General features: G+C 32.9%; 3 protein-coding genes across 17 annotated transcripts; 2 read left to right on the top strand and 1 right to left on the bottom strand.

Annotated features, from left to right (window-relative positions):
- Positions 1 to 621: 621 nt before the first annotated feature.
- Positions 622 to 4,503, top strand: CDC50 (cell cycle control protein 50A). 2 transcript variants are annotated; one of them, XM_011139691.3, is made up of 6 exons: positions 622 to 826; positions 1,165 to 1,992; positions 2,125 to 2,290; positions 2,698 to 2,754; positions 3,599 to 3,731; positions 4,468 to 4,503. In XM_011139691.3, exons 1-4 carry the CDS (start codon positions 775 to 777, stop codon positions 2,708 to 2,710), a joined length of 1,059 nt encoding a protein of 352 aa, XP_011137993.1. In that variant the 5' UTR covers positions 622 to 774; the 3' UTR covers positions 2,711 to 2,754; positions 3,599 to 3,731; positions 4,468 to 4,503. The 2 variants fall into 2 exon arrangements, with proteins under 2 accessions (XP_011137993.1, XP_011137992.1); XM_011139690.3 differs by lacking the exon at positions 2,698 to 2,754.
- Positions 4,504 to 5,824: 1,321 nt separating this feature from the next.
- lqf (epsin homolog lqf) lies at positions 5,825 to 16,679 on the top strand. Of its 13 annotated transcripts, XM_019841026.2 has the most exons (17): positions 5,831 to 5,970; positions 7,946 to 7,986; positions 9,088 to 9,192; positions 10,736 to 10,828; positions 11,047 to 11,305; positions 11,518 to 11,717; positions 11,803 to 11,854; positions 11,963 to 12,125; positions 12,234 to 12,366; positions 12,466 to 12,498; positions 12,611 to 12,698; positions 12,834 to 12,842; positions 13,094 to 13,215; positions 13,306 to 13,603; positions 13,691 to 13,870; positions 14,102 to 14,122; positions 14,750 to 14,924. In XM_019841026.2, exons 3-16 carry the CDS (start codon positions 9,178 to 9,180, stop codon positions 14,116 to 14,118), a joined length of 1,662 nt encoding a protein of 553 aa, XP_019696585.1. In that variant the 5' UTR covers positions 5,831 to 5,970; positions 7,946 to 7,986; positions 9,088 to 9,177; the 3' UTR covers positions 14,119 to 14,122; positions 14,750 to 14,924. The 13 variants fall into 13 exon arrangements, with proteins under 13 accessions (XP_011138001.1, XP_019696585.1, XP_011137997.1 ...); XM_011139695.3 differs by lacking the exon at positions 14,102 to 14,122 and having other exon boundaries at positions 5,832 to 5,970; positions 14,750 to 16,679; XM_025300131.1 differs by lacking the exons at positions 5,831 to 5,970; positions 14,102 to 14,122 and adding an exon at positions 6,047 to 6,163 and having other exon boundaries at positions 9,134 to 9,192; positions 14,750 to 16,679.
- A 1,256-nt stretch (positions 16,680 to 17,935) lies between these two features.
- LOC105182407 (protein C10) lies at positions 17,936 to 18,872 on the bottom strand. 2 transcript variants are annotated; one of them, XM_011139816.3, is made up of 3 exons: positions 18,447 to 18,872; positions 18,162 to 18,338; positions 17,936 to 18,076 (listed from the first exon to the last, which is right to left on the bottom strand). In XM_011139816.3, the coding sequence occupies exons 1-3, from the start codon at positions 18,487 to 18,489 to the stop codon at positions 17,961 to 17,963; spliced, it is 336 nt and encodes a 111-aa protein (XP_011138118.1). In that variant the 5' UTR covers positions 18,490 to 18,872; the 3' UTR covers positions 17,936 to 17,960. The 2 variants fall into 2 exon arrangements, with proteins under 2 accessions (XP_011138118.1, XP_019696554.1); XM_019840995.2 differs by having other exon boundaries at positions 17,942 to 18,094; positions 18,447 to 18,864.
- Between the last annotated feature and the right edge of the window lie 3,075 nt (positions 18,873 to 21,947).

The following is a 21,947-nucleotide window of genomic DNA, read 5'->3' as shown; positions in this document are numbered from 1 at the left end:
TCAGACTATGGATTGGGATTGAATATGCCGCGTTTTGTGTGCAACCTGCCTAAAGCCAGCGGCGCACGGTGCTTATTTTCGTGAATTGCTTACTGGATGGAAATACTGCGTTCTGATTGGTACATTTCCGAAGATGGATGGAAATACACGGTGAAGAAAATCGATTCTGGCAGATATCTCATGGATAAAGTTATCAACAACTTATTTAGAGATGAAGAAATTGAACGTAATGCCTGTTTCTACCGACTGTGATTAACTTAACCGGCTTATTATTCCATCGTAATTGCCCAATACTGCCAATACTGATTAACGATAGATGGAATTGGATAATTTCGTTGGAATAACCAGCCGATTGAGTTAACAAGGGCCGTGTTCCAAAATTCACTGCCAGTACCGAGAATATATAGTTTGTGTCACATAAACTATAACTTTTCAGCGCTGGCAGTGAATTTTGGAACACGGCCAAGGTTGATAGATATGGTCATAAAAAGAACAGACCTAGCCTAAAGCCCTAAGCACAATGCCAGGCAACAGGCAATAAGAATAAAAATAGACCAAACACAATTGACTATTACAAGAATAATCTATTGTGATTGATCTATTTTTATTCTTATTGCCTGTTGCCTGGCATTGTGTTTAGGGCTTTACGTATGCAGAAGCCATAACCAGAGAGAAGCCTGAGAGCGCCATAACTATTTTCTAATTTTGCAAATGGCGATTGACACGATATGTTCGGAATCTGTCAAATATTAATCGTGTCGTCATTGCCTAATCATGACATCCATCAGCGAAGTCGATGCGGTGCCTAAATCAAAGAAACCATCAGGTAAATATTCTAGGAGTTAATAAAAAATATTAATTTAAGACATTCATCGTTTTGACATTTATCGATATTATTTCCGCTCGAGTTTCGTGTTTCCTTCCTGTCTGATGATATATGATGATTATATGCATACGATTAAACCTATCTATAAATTGCTATTAGCAATTTATAAAACTAATAACACTGATAAACTTATAAAGAAAATATATATGCATATATATATATATTCCTATGTTTTTATTTATTCAAAATATTTAATATACGTATATTCATATATATGATATTTAAGAAAAAAAAAATATATTTATATATATATATAATCAACATTTGTTTGTACACAGATAGCGCATTCAAACAGCAAAGATTACCAGCTTGGCAGCCAATACTTACAGCTGGCACAGTTCTACCTACATTCTTTGTAATAGGAGTTGCATTTATACCAGTTGGTATAGGACTGCTTTATTTCTCCGATGAAGTCAAGGAACATATTATAGATTACACCAATTGTAATTCTATCAATCTTACTACAAGTGATGGACAGCCTAGGAAATGTGCAGATGTAATTGCAGAAGATCCTAGTAAAGATTGTTTTTGTGAGAAAAATTTTACTTTACCTGTTGATTTTCGTGGAAAGGTTTATATGTATTACGGCCTGACAAATTTTTACCAAAATCATCGTAGATATGTCAAGTCTCGCGATGACAATCAATTATTAGGTGATTTAACTCTAATTGTCTCCAGTGATTGTGAACCATTTGCCTATGAAGAAACAAACAGAACTCCTATTGCTCCATGTGGAGCTATTGCAAACTCACTTTTTAGTGACAAATTAACACTGCTTTCTGCAAGACATGACAATAAGAATGTACCATTATTAAATACTGGCATAGCTTGGCCATCTGATAAGAATATCAAATTCAGAAATCCTAAAGGTGACTTGAAGATAGCATTTAAAGATTTTGCCAAGCCTAAAAACTGGAGTAAACATATCTGGGAGTTAGATCCTGATAATAATGATAACAACGGATTCCAAAATGAAGATTTAATTGTATGGATGAGGACTGCTGCATTGCCTACTTTCAGAAAACTTTACCGCAGAGTTGATCATACTCAGAATGGTTTCACAGAAGGTTTAGTTGCAGGAAACTATACCCTTAAAGTCAAATATTGTAAGTTGAATATTGTAAATATGTAATGACAAAATAATATAACAAATATTACAAACACATCTTATAAATATATTTTATAAATACATAATTACATGTGTATATATATATATATATTTTTCTTTCTTTTGTTAGCATTTTCAGTATCCGCCTTCCATGGAACAAAATCAATGATATTGAGCACAACTTCACTGCTAGGAGGGAAGAATCCTTTTCTTGGTATTGCTTATATTGTTGTGGGAAGTTTGTGTTTATTGCTAGGGATAGGATTACTGATTATACATATTAAATGTTCCAAAAGGTAATGATTATATTCATACAATATATGTGTGTACATATATATATATATATATACACACATCTATATATATATATATATGTCCACTTATACATGTAATGTAAAAATAATCTGCTTAATAACGTTTAAAAAGTTTTTATGTGATAGATAATCATAATATTGTCAATCAAATCGAAGTCATTTGTAAGCAAAACATATGTTGATGTCTTTGTTCACATACAAAATTTTGTATAACTTGGAATGCACCATCATGCAATCTTAAACATTTATGTGTAATTTTTACAATAATAATCTCTTAAATTAGATTAAGAGAGAGAGAGAGAGAGACAAAGAGAGATGCTTATTCGAGATATCTCCTCGATTTTTGTCACAATATTAATGAATAATTTAATTTACTATATTTCATACAGCAAACTAATGTAAAGATGACTACAACAAACTATTCTTAGGGCACCATATATGTTCTTGTAAGTGTTTGTGATATTGTGTTATGTCTGCAATTGACAAATGTTGCCTTATATACATATATATATAAAATATGACTAATCAGGCAATGTTATTTTTATAAATTATTATTTTACAATACTTAAATCTTTGTACATTAATGATCAAGTAAATACCAAGTAAAGAAGGATTGCTAATGGTTAGCTTGACTAGTCATATTTAGTGCATTCTATAGTTTGCCAGGACATGTATATATTTTTTTTATTATATTGTATTTTCAATTGCTGTGTATATGTGAAAAGAATTAAAATATTTGTTTAAGATGCTGTATATGTCACCTTTTTTTTTTTATTGAACTGGTGTAAATAATTTTGTTAATGTATATATATGTCGTTTATCCTATGAATAATTGTTAATTATGTAACTATAAAATATAACTGGAGGGACAAAAGGATTTTATGGTCAATCATATATCATATATTATCATCAAGAAATACATATGAAATTAATAAATGTAAGATAATATACAGACTGTTTTTCCAAAGAATCATGTCATATGCTTGTTTTCTATGTTTTGCTTCTTATATTTAAGTTCATCAAATTGAATTGATTAATTTGAAATAATACGAATGGATAGAATAAAACGCATGTAGCATGTTCTGAAGAAAAATATATAACTATGCTGTTGTCATCCTAATTTACACATATTATTATATCTGAAAGCATTTTAATTACTTTATGCTTTTATATTATTGTTGAAATTCGTTTTATCAATGAATCGAAGAGAATTACATAAATTTATATTTATACTTGTATTATATGTTTAGATTTTTAATTATACGTTTCCTTTTCCTCTTCTTTTTTTAGTACCGCCGATATGATCAATGTAACTCCAACTATGGAATACCATTAGGATTGGTTTCTCTAGAAAAAATCATCTTATACCATGGATAATAATTATTGGCTGTCTTATCGGCTGTCTATTATTTCAAAGTGCAAAGTAAGTTTGTGCTGAAACACCGTTTTCCATTTATTTATCATAAACGAAAATCGTGACAGAGATGGTAGATAGTAACTAAACAAATAAAAAATTTATTAAAAAGTTATCTCTTTCAAAAATGTTCAGCAAAAATTTCGATAATGTTACAAAAAGTCCTCTATATTCATAGCTGCATTTTTCTGATTTGAGAAATTAAATGTTACACAAACTGAGGAACTTATGATGTAATCGATAATCAATTATTAGTAATCAGTTAGTTAATAAGTGATTGAGTTGTGAATATCTCACCGTAAAGCACATTGTACATTGTATAATATTATATAACGTTTAAATAGTGTAACAAAATCAACGCATTAACAATTAATTATAAATGTTCATAACGAAATTTTTAAATCAAAGTCTTTGTTCCATCTATTTATGAAGAAATTGTAAAATATTCTTTTGGATTAAGAAAAGATATTATAAAATATTAATGCGTCTCTTTAATATACATATTTTATATTGCGTGGGTATAAAATCAATTTAATTTTTTAATTTCAAAACTAAGATATAGAAATGGATAGGGAAAAGATGTCATAAGCAATCGTTTGAATGTACGTTTCTTTATGATATCATGCACAGTACAATAGTTATGATGTTATTTCGTAATCTTTTCCATTGAATTTTATTCGCGTTATTTTTAATGTATCCGTGCGCTAACTATATTCGGTGATATGATTCGATTGTCTGATTTCAGTTATTCGGACTTCGTAGTATCTTCGGGACGCACACGCAAAAGTTTCATTAAACTGTTGTATTTTATGAACGGGACTATTATTAAGGCGTTATTAAAAAAATTAATACTTTTTATACAAAGTTATAATTATACTTTCACATTCTACAAATTTATATATATTACACACTTTTAGTTTCTAGTTTCTTCTTCTCTCTCTCTCTCTCTCTTTTTTTAGATGCTTTGAAAATATAAAAAGTATATATATACATAAAGAAGTAATAGACATAGAATATTCTATTGTATCTCAAGGAATTTTATTTCATAGGAAATCTACATACACAGTAGATCACAATATATTTTGTTTTAATAATATAATTATCTTTTTATTACATATAATAATGGTTTGTTAGTATCATTAAAATTTCTCTAATATTATCAAAATTGATTATTGATCAGGTGATATAAAATATTGATATATACACAATAATATGTGTATATGCACATTCATATAAAAGCAAATTTATGAAAGTATCTGAGTAATTGTACATTTTTCAATTAATTAAAACTGACTACAATTGTGAATTGCTATATGTTTATATATATATTGTTCAATATAATTTAGATTTATCTTACAGATATCCCCACAAAGATTGTTCTTAGAATTGTTGTTGCGATATTCTGAGCTCAATTTTGTTTTATTGTGCCTTGACTAAAAATTTTACCATACTATTCTACAAATATATTGTATATTCTTACATATTGTATACAATTAAAGATTTAATTGAGTGTATAAAAATTACAATTAATCCGTAATGGCGTAAAAGCTATGCTAATGCTAAAGTTAAATCGTAGTAAAACGGAACATTTGTGAAGTTAATCTAGTCGACTGTGAAATAATAATAATAAATACTGAAAAGTATAAAGTGATACAGTCCTTTTACTACCCGAAGTGTAATTATATAATTATTATGTTCTAATTGCGGAAAGTCTAAAAAAAGTGTAATTTAGAACACAATACTGTCTGCAATTGAAATTTTTTTACACAATATACAGATACTTATGAATGCAAATTATCGATAGAAAAAAACTTACTGTGACTTCTCAATGTACATGCGTGTTTTGAAAAACTGCTAAATAAAGACCCACAAGTGATCAGTTGTCGAATGAAAAAGAAGAAATTTCTGTCGAAAGATGAATAATTGTAATTATAACGGTAGAATTCTTTCTATATCCGATATCTCGTAAGTTTATTCAAAAGCGATTAGAAAGTGACAAAATGTCACTCACAATCACGCGCGCCATACAATCGCGCTCGTGCGCGAATGGCACGGGAGTAACAAGAGCGCCACGAGAGTGAGAAAGGAAATATTTTCGAGCGCCATCTTGCCTCGTAATTACTAATTCGTCAGTGCCTGTGAATGGACTTGTCATAAGTGTCTTATATTATTTCGCCGCCCCGCTCTGTCTCCGATCGTTTTGAAAGTTCCGCGTTTTGAAATTTTCCGAGTGGCACACGTACGCAAGGTGAGTATTAGGACATCATGTTGTCATCGTTGCATCGTGGTCGTACTTTTCGTGCCATCGTCGTCGTCGTAGTCATAGTCGTCATCGTAGTCGCGATCGTCATCATTGTCGTTCCTCATCGTCGCTTGTCCGTATGCGTGGACGCACAGTCGCGGACGCTGCGGGACTGTAGTGTGCGAGAAACTTTAACGTGGTAATTGTATCGTTCATCCATAAACCATGGTCCATCAGTCACGGACGTCATTCGTTCAGTTCAGACGTGAAGAGAAATTCTACTGCTCAGCTGTGGGAGCTCTATGAAAACGTGTTCCGCATTTGCGCCACTATCATCATTGCAGCCGACGACGACAGTGGTCGTCGTCGTCGTCGTCACCATCATCATTATCATCGTCATTATCATCATCATCATCATCATCATCATCATCATCATCATTGTTGTCGTCATGACGTTACATTACAACGCGGCCGCACCCGTTGACATCGTTTTCCGCCTTGCGATTTTTTCAAATTCAATTTTACGAGAAGGAGGATATGTAATAATATTCTACGAAAAAAATTGACGTGTCACATATATACCTGTTCGTGAAGATCCCTATCAGAGAGGGCGAGAGAGAGAGAGAGAGAGAAAAAGAGAAAGAGATAGTGTGTGTATGTGCGCTAGTAAGTGCGCGTATGTGATGCGTGTGCACGCGTGACACGTACGACTTTGTTGGTATAGTCACGTTTAGAGTATATGGTGCGCGCCGTGGCGCAACAACGAGGTTGCTCTTTAAACGGGAATGCATCCATCCGTTTTTTGTTGCCCGCTGACGTTCGTCGGGTGAAGTGAATGCGTGCGCGCACACGGCCAGAGCTTCGTCACGATCAGTACGTAACAAGTGCGAGAGTTTTTACCGTGGTAATTTTTCGTGCGCGATGATCACAGGAGAGTACACTTAACGACACACGGAATCGACCTCTGCATTTGATAGTAATTGTACAACAGTAATAATTTCCTGCTTGTGTTTCCTACCCGTTCTGTCGACGCCTGTACTTTGCGCGCCACACTCTCATGGCACGTTGCATCGCTCGCGATAATTTTCCGCGATGTAACTTACACGCGAGTTAAGTTTCATGTTTGAACTGTGCGTCGTGATGATATTGACCAATTTTGAAATATCATTGTTGTATGATTATTTACAATATTAATGGAGCATTAGTCACGCACTGATACTCGAAAAATGGCTCGTTTTTTCCTATTCCACTGTAATTGTAACATTAACACATGAATTACTCATCATTCTGTATTTAATATTTGCCATAATATTTCCATTATTAAATTGGTTGAATTACACAACAAATCAGACACGACAATGACAATCAATACTTTCATGGTCGATTATATGTGTAATGCTATTAACGTGACGGAAAGAAACCTTATGTAGAAAATCTCAGACTACTGTGGCTTAATGCAATCTATAACATCTTTCGTGTGCTCAATAATTCTTAGCATTTACTTTATGTAAATGGTAATGAGTAGAAATATTTTGCATAGTTGTGTTCAACAATAATGCAGGAAATTTCCAACGAGGAAATTGTACCTAATTGTTATAAAAATAAGCACATACATTACATATATCATGACTGTAGACTTGTGAAATATATCCAAGTAATATAATTAAATTGCATGTTGAGAATACATAATGAAATTATTGTTGTTATAAATGTTACATTGTTATCAGAAGCATAGCAATATGTGTGTGTGTTAATGTTTACAGTGGATTCTCAAGGTAATAGTGTTAATCAACATCTAGATATTATAAAAATCAATCTTTATCAGTTTTCTTTTTCATATATGAATTGTCATTATATACGTTGATAAGGATGCTCCAAAGAATAATCATACTTATATGCTAACTTGTATGATAAGATAAGCAGCAAATACAATAATGGAATTGTGTTACAGATAACGAAGTTCTCTCTTTTTTTTTTTCAGATCAATTTATTAGAGGAAGGTACATCATCATTCCTACCAATGTAAGTGACTTAGCTCCCTAAGTCTCCTGCATGCATTCTCTCATTTGTAAATAGGGTAGCTTGATTATTTATAAATTATTTTCTCTGTAGGTCTGAAATTTTTAAAGGTATTAATCTAAAGTTTATTTCTTTTTTTTTATGTGGCATTAATCTTTACTTTATCGACATTTTAGTATATTGTTTTTGAAGAATTTTAAAAGGTAGAAAAACATAGAATGTAAATTTAATTTGTTTTTCATGCTTCTGAATCATACACAACATTATGTGTTTTTTTTTCGCATTATTAATCATTTATTACCTAGCATGATTGTGAACAACAATTTGATTTCTAGTAATTACAATGAACAACTTTCAGAAGTAAAAAAGAATAATAGTTATATAAAAGTTCTTTATAAATGCATTATCCTTTGGAAACGCCTAGTTAAGGGCTGTTTAATAGCATTGTGCGTGTCATTATCTCTTTTCACAAATTGCACATGTCTATAAATGGTAACATTATATAAAGGACATTACAATCAATAGACACATTGTAAATTAATGTATGGCTATGCTCATTTGAAATTATTTCTTATATTTTCAATGAAATAAAATGTGTAGGTTATTAAAGATTACACGAAACGTTAGTATATTTTTACACTTAAAAACTATTTTCTTTGTGACATATTAACATATACTACTATATGTAATATACGAAAATATATTTAATAAAATTATTATGAGCTGTGCCTATGAAAGACAGAATATTTTTATGAAAGACACAGTACTTTTTATTTCTTTTTGGTTTATATTTTTTCAATAGATACTGCAATTGCTACAGGTGTAATTTATTGTCTATCAAATAACCATATTAGAGCAATTCGAGAATATATCAAATATATGTGCCTTTTTTCATGTCTTCTTCTCTCCTATATAACCACAGTTGTACAGAATCTGTTCAAGAATTAGGCGACTATAAAGCTTCATGTAATATTTATTTGCATAATACTAGTCTAATGAATTAAAGCGTCATTATCATCCATATATAAAGCGATGTATCACGCATTAGAGTGTGATGAGATGTATATAAAATTTTTCATACTTACCTATTGTATCATCTGATAGTCTAGGCTTTTGTTGTGATTTGGAGTATTCTATATTTCTGGGCAAGACCTAGCTTCGTCAACAACGCCAGCGATAATTCATTAGTCAGGAATGGCGATGCAAAAGGTAAATTTCATTGACACACATTCACATTTGTTGAATTAACAATATATGCTTACTTGATAACATAATATTCAATGTGGAAACATACTCCTAGAAGAATCTCTGTGTTTCAGTAAATGATACCTATCAGTCTCTGTAAAAATAATTTTTACCAGAATTTATTGTTACATTATTTTCTATGTATCACCTATATTCAAGTTATTTTAATTTCCTACTTTTCATTATACAATGCACCTTTTTTAGTTTGTAACATACGTCAGCAAAATAATATAATAATAAGAAGCGAACAGATGAAATTGATAATGACAAATATGCATTATGCAAGTCAGTATTGCATCACACAAATATCATTATATGTTATTAAATGCACTATTTATAGGCGCCATTTTCTTTAGATTTTTCTACTATGCTCTGTATATAGTCCTGCGAATAATATGTGTCTCAAGTACAACATGATAACAACAATATTGATTATGAATTTATATAGGCACATCTCAAGAGGGCAGCTGTCCCCGTAAAATATTCTCTCTTCTTCTGATTTTAAAATTCAGCAATTTTTTGCATTTACATGAAGTACATCTAAACATATTTTTACATACATATGTTATTAAAAATGTTACCCGATGGATTGTATTCTAAAATAAATTACCTAAAACAAAGTTGTGGTATATAATTATGGAAATGTGCTTTGTATATATCTTGTTTTCTTTGCTCGCTGTGGTGGTATGGAGAATTTTTTTTAATGGTTTCGTAGAAGAAAAAGTTGCTAACGTATATAACAATTATTTACTCATGCACAATTGAAAAGTATTTAAATTTTTAACACATATAATATAATATAATGAGTACATCCTTATGAAAAGTAATGATTATATAAACGTAGTGTATCAATGCATACACAGTCATGGTTTATTGATAAACATTCTTTGTAACATGTCATACATAATCTTGTTACAAATTATGTATTATTTCTTTTTAATTTCTATTTATTTATCATGAGTAATTTAATTAATACGCATGTTTCGGCTTTAACACTCAACCTCCTGCTCTTAATTTACACACACACACATACACACAGATATCCTATATACTGAAATTAGATACTAATATTACTTAATAATTTTGTAGTGTTTAAATAGCGCATACTTAGTTGCATGGCTTTAATATAAGCAACATACCCATATTTATTATCTGACATTATTTATGTCATGATTGACTCATTGTTATAATGTAAGTAAGTACGTAAGTCTTTTATGTTATATAGAGAGATTAATAGTCAGTTATATAAGTCCTCGGCCTATAAGTCTGTCAAGAGGTTTTCAAACAATTTACAGATTTTTAAAAAATTCAGAGGAAAGTCTTGGAAGATTTCTATGTTAAATTATCGATATTCAGTCACAAATGTAATTGTATCTGCAGCTAATACTCAAAATGATTTTACTATTTTTGTATTTACAATTGACGATGAATGCGATAATAAATATGGGTTTATAAAATTAAGGTACATAATATTACAATAGAGTAACATATAGTGATGATATTTTAGATGAGAAGACAGGGCCAAGACGTTATGCAGGTGAATTTAGCAGGTATAAGGCGAGATATAATGAATCTTGCCCACAATTACAGCAACGCTCAGGTAATTAGTAAAGCTTCTTCCCGTTACCTCGCATTATTACAAGTTATACTTGCATCCTCATGTGCAAATGATGATTATCATCTTAACATGTTAATTTCTTGTTCGTTTAACGATATAATTTATAAACTAGAAGAGATCTAAATTAAATGTTATTCAAATCAGTGAAATGTTAATAAATATTTAAATAACTAATAATCATTACTCCTTCCTACATATAGAAAGCTGTACGAAAAGCAACCAGCAATGATCCTTGGGGTCCAAGTAGTACACTTATGGCGGAGATTGCCGATTTAACGTACAACGTAGTAGCATTCACGGAAATTATGCAAATGCTATGGAAGAGATTAAACGATCATGGAAAAAATTGGCGACACGTGTATAAAGCCCTAGTTCTTTTAGAATATCTTATTAAGACAGGATCTGAAAAAGTAGCGCAACAATGCAAAGAAAATATTTTCGCCATTCAAACCTTGAAAGGTAAGTAGGATGTATTACATGTAAGCTTATATTATACGTAATATTTCGAATCAGGGGCCAAATTTCTATTTGCATTTTACTGTTAAAGCAGTAAAAGCCTCAAATTAATGGCATACTTTATTACTATTAATACAACAATTGAATACATTACAATATATTTATAATTATATTTATAATTAATCTATAAATCGCTCAATCCAATTATTCTTTAGACTTTCAATACATGGACGGGCATAAGGATCAAGGAATCAATGTGCGAGAAAAAGCAAAACAATTAGTGGCCTTATTAAAAGATGACGAAAGATTGAGAAATGAGCGTGCTAGAGCTTTGAAAGCGAAAGAGAGGTTTGCACAATCGGTTAGTGCTTTTGGAAGTGACGGTTTGGACACCATGTCACCTGTTAGCAATGACGTAAGTGATCCATATTATATGATCGATGTTAGTGTTCGTAATTGTATATAAATTACAAGCAATATAAATTATTATTTTGTCGCAGTTTCAGGATTGGGAACCTTGTCACTTATCCGAACCAACGTCCAGGCGTGCGAGTAAGTTGACCCAGATTTTGTTATCGTATATCTTTTATTTTCCTCGAAGCATTAAGATATTCCGCTTTGCCTAAGAATTAACACAAAGAACGAAAAATGTGTTTCCAGCGGAACTGGAAGCCGCAAGACCGCAAACAGTGGGTGAGGAGGAATTACAATTGCAGCTGGCTTTGGCTATGTCGAGGGAAGAAGCGGAACAAGAGGAACAAAGAAGACGCAGCGATGATGTTAGATTGCAGTTAGCCCTTAGTCAAAGTCAACAAGATTTCAAGTAAGCAATCAGCGGAATCCAATACGATCCGGTAACTTAATTAGCGATCGGCCGATTGAATATCCAATCATGCATTTACGAGCCGATGTAACGTATCTGAATTTCCAGAACTCCGCAACTCGAGAAGCAAAGTCACGTGCTCGATTTACTGGACGTAACTCTGGGAGAAGCGAGTGGCTCTTCTGTACAGACCGATCCCTGGGGTATTCCGATAATAACGGCACCGCCACCCAGACCGCAGGTACTTACAGCTTCGTCGACTTATTACTGTCAATAAATTAAGTATTCGCACATTGCATGATAATATGAGGTTGTGCTGTTCTTGCATGATTTACCGCAGTCTTTGGATTTATCTGAATATCATAAGTGTAAGGTACGTTGGATGAGCATTTCAGCTCATCTAAAAGTACATATAGATTTGAAATAACATCCTGATGGAATGATTAACAAGGTAATTGAGAAATAATATGATTCTCGTTCCATAGCCGCAGAACGATCCATGGAGTGTTCCAACAACGAGTAGTGCATCACCCGTAATAGACCCGTGGACGCCTGTTCCTCCACAACGACCAAGTGAGTTATTATTATTGCATGAGTTGTTATTATAACTAACATATTCTTTACATGTTTATACTTTTACTTAGTTTCCACTTTTATATTTCTTTTGCATGTCTGTCGCTTGAAATGATTTTGGATTGTGTCCTTTAGGATCTTCAGGTATAAACTGAAATTAATTATTTTTTCCGTATTTCACAACTCATTAAAAATTGATGATAACTGTCACTACCGATGTTACAATTTAAGAGACCAGAGATAACGTTGCAATGATTATTTATCTTTGAAATGATATTTCAACTTCCTCGCTAAAAACTTCCCGCCCTTAAAAGTTCAGTTTACACATGATACCTATGATAAATAGCAATTTATGGCGTTTAATTGACCAGGCCCAAATTATTGATCAATTACAGCAGCCACTATCGATCCATGGCGTGCACCTGCTCCATCTCCTGCTACAGTGGTGTCTCCTCGTACAACAGACCCTTGGTCACCGGTTCCGAACACCGCTGAATCGGAGGCAAACAAGCTGCAGGTGACGTATGATTTATTCTTCAATGTTCCGTGAATTCTAGGATAAAGTTCATAAAAGGGATACATGAATCTGAAGCTATCTTATTTGCAGGTGGTCCAAGATGGCATAACATCTCCATCACCAGCCTTCAATAATTCAACGTTGACGCAAAACATCGGTTTCGCTGCGCAGTCACCTCAGAATATAGGTTTTAACTTGCCAGTATCTTCGGCCGCCACTAGTTTCAATACTACTAGCAATGGATTCAACGGGACGGGATCGGGCTTCAATTTTTCCTCTCCGAACAACAGCAATACCGCCGCGACGAGTCCACTCAGCGATTTAGATGAATTTGACGTAATCACCAATAGAGGAAAACTCGAAGCTAGTCCACAAACAGTAAACAATGGTGCGTCCGAATCATTGGATCGAGAACGTATTTTTCCAGCGATATGTTAATATTCGTTCAAGTTGTATAAGTATGACTTAAAAATAGATGGTACAGCAACGTCCGGAGATCCTTTTGACCTAGGAGGCATGGCCGAGAACCTCCCTGCTAACACTGGCGCAGTGAAGAAAACACCTCAGTCTTTCTTAGGAGAGAACTCTGCGCTCGTCAATCTGGATAATCTTGTCAGCACTTCGGCGATCAAGCCTACAGCTCCTACGCCTGCGGGTAAGTTTTTATTTCCAATTAAAAGATTAATATCGAGAAAAAGAGGTCCAATATTCCGAATATATCGAATTCATACGTTGAGAACGTCTCGTGTAATCCTTATTTAATATTACAATTCCTCCAAGTCAAAATATCTGATTGAGATCATATCCGGTGGAGAATAATTCAGATAATATTGCTGAAAAGAGAGAACTATTTTATACCGTAACTTATTCTATGTCCGTAAAATAGCGTTTCATTGGAAATAAGTTCGTGAGTATCAATGAAATAATTAAGAATATAGCATGAGTGCATGAATTTCATCAATTATTTTGACGCAACATGATTACTATGCTTGCGATATTATGATAGTGTACTTCATATGTTATTTCAATAGATTGTATTCTACAGCTAAAATGTGATTCGAATCTTTCTTCAAATATACATCTTATATAATATACTAGTGTGTAATATATATTCTTTCTTCTTAAATAGATAATAAGAATATCAAATAAATAATCTCTCTTTTGTAAATATCCTTTATGCAATCATATTTTTCTAGCTTATATTTGTTCGTGTGAAATAGATAAACAATATGAAATTTTGCTATTGCATTTTATATTGGGCATATCCATAGAAACTGAAGAATCTAGATTATTATCTTGAAACAGCAAAAACCTATAAATTAAGAAATAGGAAAGTTTTATAAAAAACAATCTTTTACCCTGTTTTACAAAACTTTTACTTTCTCATTTCAAGTTTCAGAATGGTATTTATTTCCATTTAAACTATCAATACAAATCTTAAGTCGACTTTGTATATGTCGAAAGATTGGTGGTTGAACAGTCCCGCCGAGCAGCAAAATTTATTTTATATTAACAAACATGAATAAATTTACAGCAATCATGTCGTATTCAGCAAATCCATTTGCAACTGTGACGCCACCACCCCGTCCTACAATCAATCAGATTCGACAGGATCCATGGACAGCGAATACAACTTCTACAGCTAATCCGTTCCTCTCGTAGCCTGGTCAATAAGCTTCAATAGTAATTTACAAGACATTCGCGGTTCTACATGTAACCCTGTACGGTATATATTTTAATTAATGATAAAATGCGATTTTAATTGTGGCAATTACGAGCGATAGAGAGAGGAGGAGAGGGGGGGAGTAGAGAGAGAAAGAGAGAAACAAATATCGATCGATTCAAGATAAAATAATCTTATCAACGGATATTTTGCTGATAGTTGATATTGAAGCATTATTTTTCGACGAATTATATTGCGACACATTTATAGCCGTTGTATAAGTTTCTTCTTCTTTCGCATGTACTACTCGCTTCGTAAAATTTATTCCAGATTAATCACTTGAACAACTAACTAGTAGAAGTGTGACATACATGTAATTAAATGACGGGTGGTTAAAAGGTACACATATACCACATATATACACACACACACACACAAATCATGTTTTAACTTTGAAGGCTTACGCGATCCCAAGGTACGACTAGATTTTATACACACTCCCTTCTCTATATAGTATCTATTTTATATGTATAAATTGATTCAGAGAAGTTTGCTCAGTGGTATCTGAGCTGAGGGAGAAGATAAAATAATGCTGGAGTCGAAATCAGTTTATGTGTTTCACATTTGTACACGCGTTTTCTATAGCGAAACTAACGAGACCGTGAGACTGTAATCGTAATTTGCGAAAAAAAAAAAAAGGCGAAGAAATCTATTGTATCGAACAGGGTTTCGTTCGCGTTATACGCTTACAATACGTGTCGATTATGGTCCGTAAAATTCATGTCGTGGCTTGCTTTTTAACAATAAGCGATCGTGTTACGAGCAGCTGCCGTGTTGCATAAAAGTATGCGCGAATTTCTTACATAGTTGTACATAATCGGTCATTCACAGATGACATATTGCGACCTATGACACACCAAGGCATCTTTAAACAGATATACAACTGTGAAAGTAGCATTCACACTGACAACGTCACGAACTAGGGAAAGATAATCCATGTTATTTTTAATAATCTGTGAATCTCGGTTTTAGTCAACTGCGAGCATGTTTTTGGCAAATTTTTGGCGTAACTGAAAAATCAAACTCTAAAACGGTAGAACCGTTTCTTGTACACGAGAAAATCATCGACATTTAGATTAAAATAACAGTGGATAATAAACGATTATTTTCGATTCTCAACATTTGTGTCAACTTTCAAAATTACTTGCAACGCAAACTGCTTACACGGATTATAGCAAGGCTATACGACATTCTTGCCTATTTTCATGTATTATCATATGCTCCAAATTTGCACGACGCGAGATTACGAATTAGAAGATTATTTTACATATGAGGAAAATGCTGCAATTGTGTATCTTGATTTGTAATAAGGGATGTAAATATAATATAGCATATCGTTCCCCACTTGTCAAATGTTTGTAGTGTTCTTAATAATGAATACATAGGAAATTTTTTAATAATATTCGAAAGCTGTACTCAACATCACATCACTGTCGTGATTTGCGTTTGTAGAAAAATTTGCTGAGCGCGCTGCTCCCTTAATAAATACACTCTTTATATCCATTATCGTCCGCATGCCGGGTGCTTCAGATTGCAGGGTGATATTTATTCTGTGACGATTTACTGTATAGATAGAACGCAATTGAAACGTTCGAAAGAGAATCATCGTATTCTCACGTGATCTCAGCATCTTTTTCTTCAAAATATCAACGTATATATTTTGCAGTTTTATACAAAGAAAACTTTTTCACTATACAGCATTGACAAAGGGGAACTGTATTTGCCTATCTATCCAAGTAAATCAGAAGTTGCATGATTTAAGCTGTCTTAAGTAAACGTCGAGCAAATATAATTCCAATGTATTATTTATCGTAAAATCAATAATTTTGTTGGCTTTATGCAGTTTTAACACATACTTGCTTATATGAGTAAAACTGTATATTTAATATGTATTTATCCAGATGTTCGCTAAGATATGAAGTCAAAATGTATAGTACGATCGTAGCATCGATCGTAGTAACCCAGCAAACACAATATTACATGTAACGTGCATGTTAATTATAATTTCCTACTCAACAATATAACTGTTATATAACATATGTTATATTTATTATTACATTATATAACACATGTTATATAACAGTTATATTGTTGAATAGGAAATTACAATTAACATGCACGTTACATGTAATATTGTGTTTGCTAGGATGATCACTCTGCATAAGAATTTAATTGTACAATTATTGTATCTAATAATTTTTATTGAGAATATGAATTGCTATATTAATTATTACGCCTGTTAAATGTAGGCTGATATATTTTACAGGCATCCTATATCTCTCTCAATTTTATATATCCATATTTTTACTAATTTGATTTTTCATGTAACAAATCTATGGATCATGATATATATATAAAAAACTTCATCTCTATGCGAACAGTGGAGTATTTTTGTTTAGCTTTTAGAGCCAATGTAATTGCAAGAAAATTCAAAGAACATTTATGAAAATAAATATTATATATTTTAGTAGATTATATATGATATACTTATTATTATTATTATTATTATTATTATTATTATATAAATAAATGTAAAAAATTTTTAAGTTTTCTCATTAAATATTTAATTTAAAATTCCTTTGGTTTTCTTCTCAGGAAAGTTATACATATATTTAAGAAAATTAAAATTGTTCTGTCTGTAAGAAATTGAAGAAACATTGCGAAACTTTCATTGATCCTTTAATAAAAAGAAAAATGTAGTACATTTATATTTTTATGAATATCCTTATTAGAAATATATTGTATCTTTTATAAGTAATGTAACATAATGATCAGTTATAATGGTATCTAATTTGTTAAAATATTAAAAGATATAAATATAATATATAAAATACCATTTATTTTCTCATAATACATATATATTAATTTTTTTAAATTAACAAGTTCTTACCTATATGCTTAATAAGGTCTTAAAATAATTATGTGTACTTATGTATGTATATACATACACACATACATACATATATACATACACATACATATATATGAAGTATAATATAATTTATACATATAATTTTATACTTTAAGGAAGCGCCTCATTTGTAGAATTTATCAAAATTGGTGGTAGAAAATATGAACGAACCTGGTTACGTAATTGCACTACTTCAGGATCTTCCCTCTCAAAAGTTCTAATAATCTCTGCAAATCGTACAACTCCTGTTTAAACATATATACAATTAATTTTTACAGCTTCTTTTTTGCAGGTATATTTTCAATTACATACCTTCTCTACCTTCTGGAAATCCGTAATTTTTGATAACTTCAATTTGTATCTCCATCACTAATGGAAATACAAACTGCATTTTCTTTAACATCTCATTACCAGATTTTTCATTTGCTTCTGCAAGCTTTTCCAAATTTTTTGGTGTATTCAACGCTGTCAGAATATCTACCAGTATAGCTAGGAATAAAACCAGAAATTTTCATTACTATTAATTTGAAATAAATAACGATACAGCATACTATTAATACAGAAGAATGTACATTATTTTTAGAAAATTGTTAGCACCTTTCGCAGTTTCTACTGTAATAGTAGGAAAAGCGCTTGCCATAGTGCGCTATTTCTTATTTTCTTTTTTTAACTATTTCTAATCTACAAAGATATCAATTTTTGGAGGATATTATCGTACTCAATATGGTTGTGTCGATTCTAGAAATCTCCCTAAATAGGAGAAAATTATTGCAAAAGCTACCACAGAGATTATTTACTAGATGAAAATCCGGTAATATTATACAGAATATCCCCCTCACTTCCAATATCGACAAAAAAATATTTAATCGACGCGTTTTTGCAAGACAAATAATTTTTGAAAAAGTCCTATTTGAAAAAATCGTCGTTCTGCCTTGTGGAACGTACTTTTTCCATTAAGGTTAAGTATACATTATTATTTATATTATTTTATAGAAGGTCCAAGCCACCGACGAGATACTATAAAGACTGTTAGTCTTACGGGATTTAGCGTACCAGAGAAATCTCACTATACACTAGCGCCCTCTTAGGAATATCGTTACCGGAATATGAAACATAGCTCGAAATAAGCATGAATGGCAACAGATATGGAATAATGGGAAAAAGGTACCAGAAGATATCAAAAGACTATTAATACAGAAAACAGGCCGAATGTGTATGTCTCCTCGGATTGCGAGACGTGAGAAAATTTAGAATAATTTTTATTTTAAATATATACACACACATTGGCATTCCTTAAGTTAATAATTCGAAATTGAAATAATACTAAAATTGCGATCGAAAACACATGTACAGGGTGTTTCACGAATTCCTTGCTCCGAGGAATTCATAGAGACATCGAACAGATTAAGATAAATATAAAATTCCCATACTATCTTGCGATATTCGCAATAACTATCGAGTTATTAATTATAGAAATCTAACGAAAGAACACGGGCCAAGACGCGAGGCGATAGAAACGAGCGATGGCGGCGCGGCCCCGCGGCTGGTAGCAAAGCGAGTTTCTCTCAGGTTTCTCTCTGCACGTAATTTTATTTACAGTACAGTCAGGTTTAATATGGTAAAATAAAGCGGTCCGATTATTGCATCAGATTGTATCATCACTGCCTTATTACCCAGCGTATAGCTCCAAATTACATCGATCTATCATTGATTGCTTTCATCCGCACCTCGTACACTTTGTGCAGATAGTTCATTACAGAAAGAAATGAATCACCGTGATTGGTCGACTCAGCTTCCCGAGCATCCCGCTTGTGGCGCTGTACGTAGTTCCTTCGTATTTAGTTATGGCGCAGGTTACGGGTTGTGTTGTGCGTGAAAAACCATTGCCCGTAATCTCTCGCGACTTTGACTCGCCGTAGCTGAGTCTCGTGTGCCTTAAATCGCTTTAAATCGTTACCGGGAGTGCCGAAAGTAAGTTTCGCGCGTGTGTTATGGCGGAATGATGTTCGTTCCGCCGCGCGAAGTGAAGTAAAGTGAATCATAGGAACGCCAAGGAAAGTTCAGTGCGTAAAGGCAGTTCGGTTTACGCGTCGCGAAGCTTCGTTTTCGACTTGTCAGCCGAGTCTCGGCCGCGAATTATGGTTAAACATCGAGGTATGGCACAGCTTTCATCTAATATTCGCCGAAAATGTGCATTGTTCGTCGGGAGGGTCGAGTAAAGTTTCGGGAATTTTTTCTGTCATGGCCGACTTGGAATATTTCAAACGGAACGGACAGTTTCGAACGGAATATTCTGATTGGCTAGTATGCAAGTGATACGTATTCACCTATACACGCACACATTGAAAATCGCAACCGTTGCATTACAACGCTTAGTACGTGAACTCCAAAAGCCGACCGTACTTATTTTCTGCGATCTTGAATTACCAAAGACGAATATTGGCGTGAATTGTTTCATCGAAAGTACCGAAAGCAAATTTCGTGCATTTATCGTCGCGAAGTATCGTCAAGTAATCGAAAGTCAGTGATTAACAAAACAGAATCGTCGGGAATGCCGAGTGAAATTACGCGCGATTGTTGCTTCCGACTTGTGTTGTGATCAAGTGTTGTGAAAAAAATGGCCTGTTATAGTGCAAAGTTAAATTTAGTGTTTGTGTTGTGAAAAATATTAAGTGCCCGAGGATATATTTTACAAGGAGGGACATCAGGAATCATCGAAGGGTAAGTTTATTTTATGTAATACATAACGTTAACAATTCGGGGTAATTATACATAATACCTTCCTCGCTTCCGACATCGACGAAAAAATCGACGCGTTTTTACAAGACAAACAACATTTCTATTTGAAAAAGTCGTCGCTCTGCCTTATGCAGCGAGATATTAATTGTTAAAGTTGACAGCAATTTAGGAAATCTGTCACGGACAAATAATAAAAAATAAATTTTCCCCTTACCAAAAAGACGAGTCTAAAATATGGACTAAAAATGGATAGCAAGGCCCCTACGTAAGGGAGAATGTACCATGAATCATTTTTTCGTCCATATTGAAGCTGAGGAGGATATTCTATATAATTATCTAAACTAAAACCTTATCATCCATATTTTGATAATTAATATTTCGGGACAGATCATTTCGGATCCTGCCACTTTCCCAATTTTCGTGACTTATATCTCCGCAACGTGTGATCACAGTTCGATCCGGTTTGCCTCGATCAATCTTATTCCGAACTTAGATTAATGTCTTATAGCAAATAATTTTGCAGCTTATATCAGGTGACACGTTATTTTCGCATCGTTCGTGCTCAAAACTTTCCGCTTTAATTGCTCGCAAACGAATAGGCGCACCTTGTTGTAATTTGTGAGAATCTTTCTTATTTTGGGTCTGGATTAAAACCTTATCATCCACATTTCGTTAATTAATATTTCATTTTCATGCCTGTCATTTTTCCATCTTTCGTGGCGTATATCTTAGAAACGCGTGATCTCAGCTCGATGCGTTTTGCACGGATCAATCTTATTTCGAACATAGATTAATGTTTTATAGCAAATAATTTTGTAGCTTATACCCGGTGACACGTTATTTTCGCTCCGGTCGGCCTTGGACTTTCGGCTTTAATTTCTCGTTAACGAATAGGCGCACATTGTTATAATTTGCGAAGATCTTTCTTATTTTGGGTCTAGATTAAAACCTTATTATGCATTTTTCCATATTTAATATTTCATTTTCATGCCTGTCATTTTTCCATCTTTCGTGGCGTATATCTTAGAAACGCGTGATCTCAGCTCGATGCGTTTTGCACGGATCAATCTTATTTCGAACATAGATTAATGTTTTATAGCAAATAATTTTGTAGCTTATACCCGGTGACACGTTATTTTCGCTCCGGTCGGCCTTGGACTTTCGGCTTTAATTTCTCGTTAACGAATAGGCGCACATTGTTATAATTTGCGAAGATCTTTCTTATTTTGGGTCTAGATTAAAACCTTATTATGCATTTTTCCATATTTAATATTTCATTTTCATGCCTGTCATTTTGCCATCTTTCGTGGCTTATATCTTAGAAACGCGTGATCTCAGCTCGATGCGGTTTGCACGGAT

This window comes from Harpegnathos saltator, unplaced genomic scaffold, assembly GCF_003227715.2.
Source record: "Harpegnathos saltator strain DR-91 unplaced genomic scaffold, Hsal_v8.6 scaffold104, whole genome shotgun sequence".
In the NCBI taxonomy this organism is placed as follows: domain Eukaryota; kingdom Metazoa; phylum Arthropoda; class Insecta; order Hymenoptera; family Formicidae; genus Harpegnathos; species Harpegnathos saltator.
The sequence above is the reverse complement of the archived record's forward strand: the minus strand, read 5'-3'. Positions and strand labels throughout refer to the sequence as shown.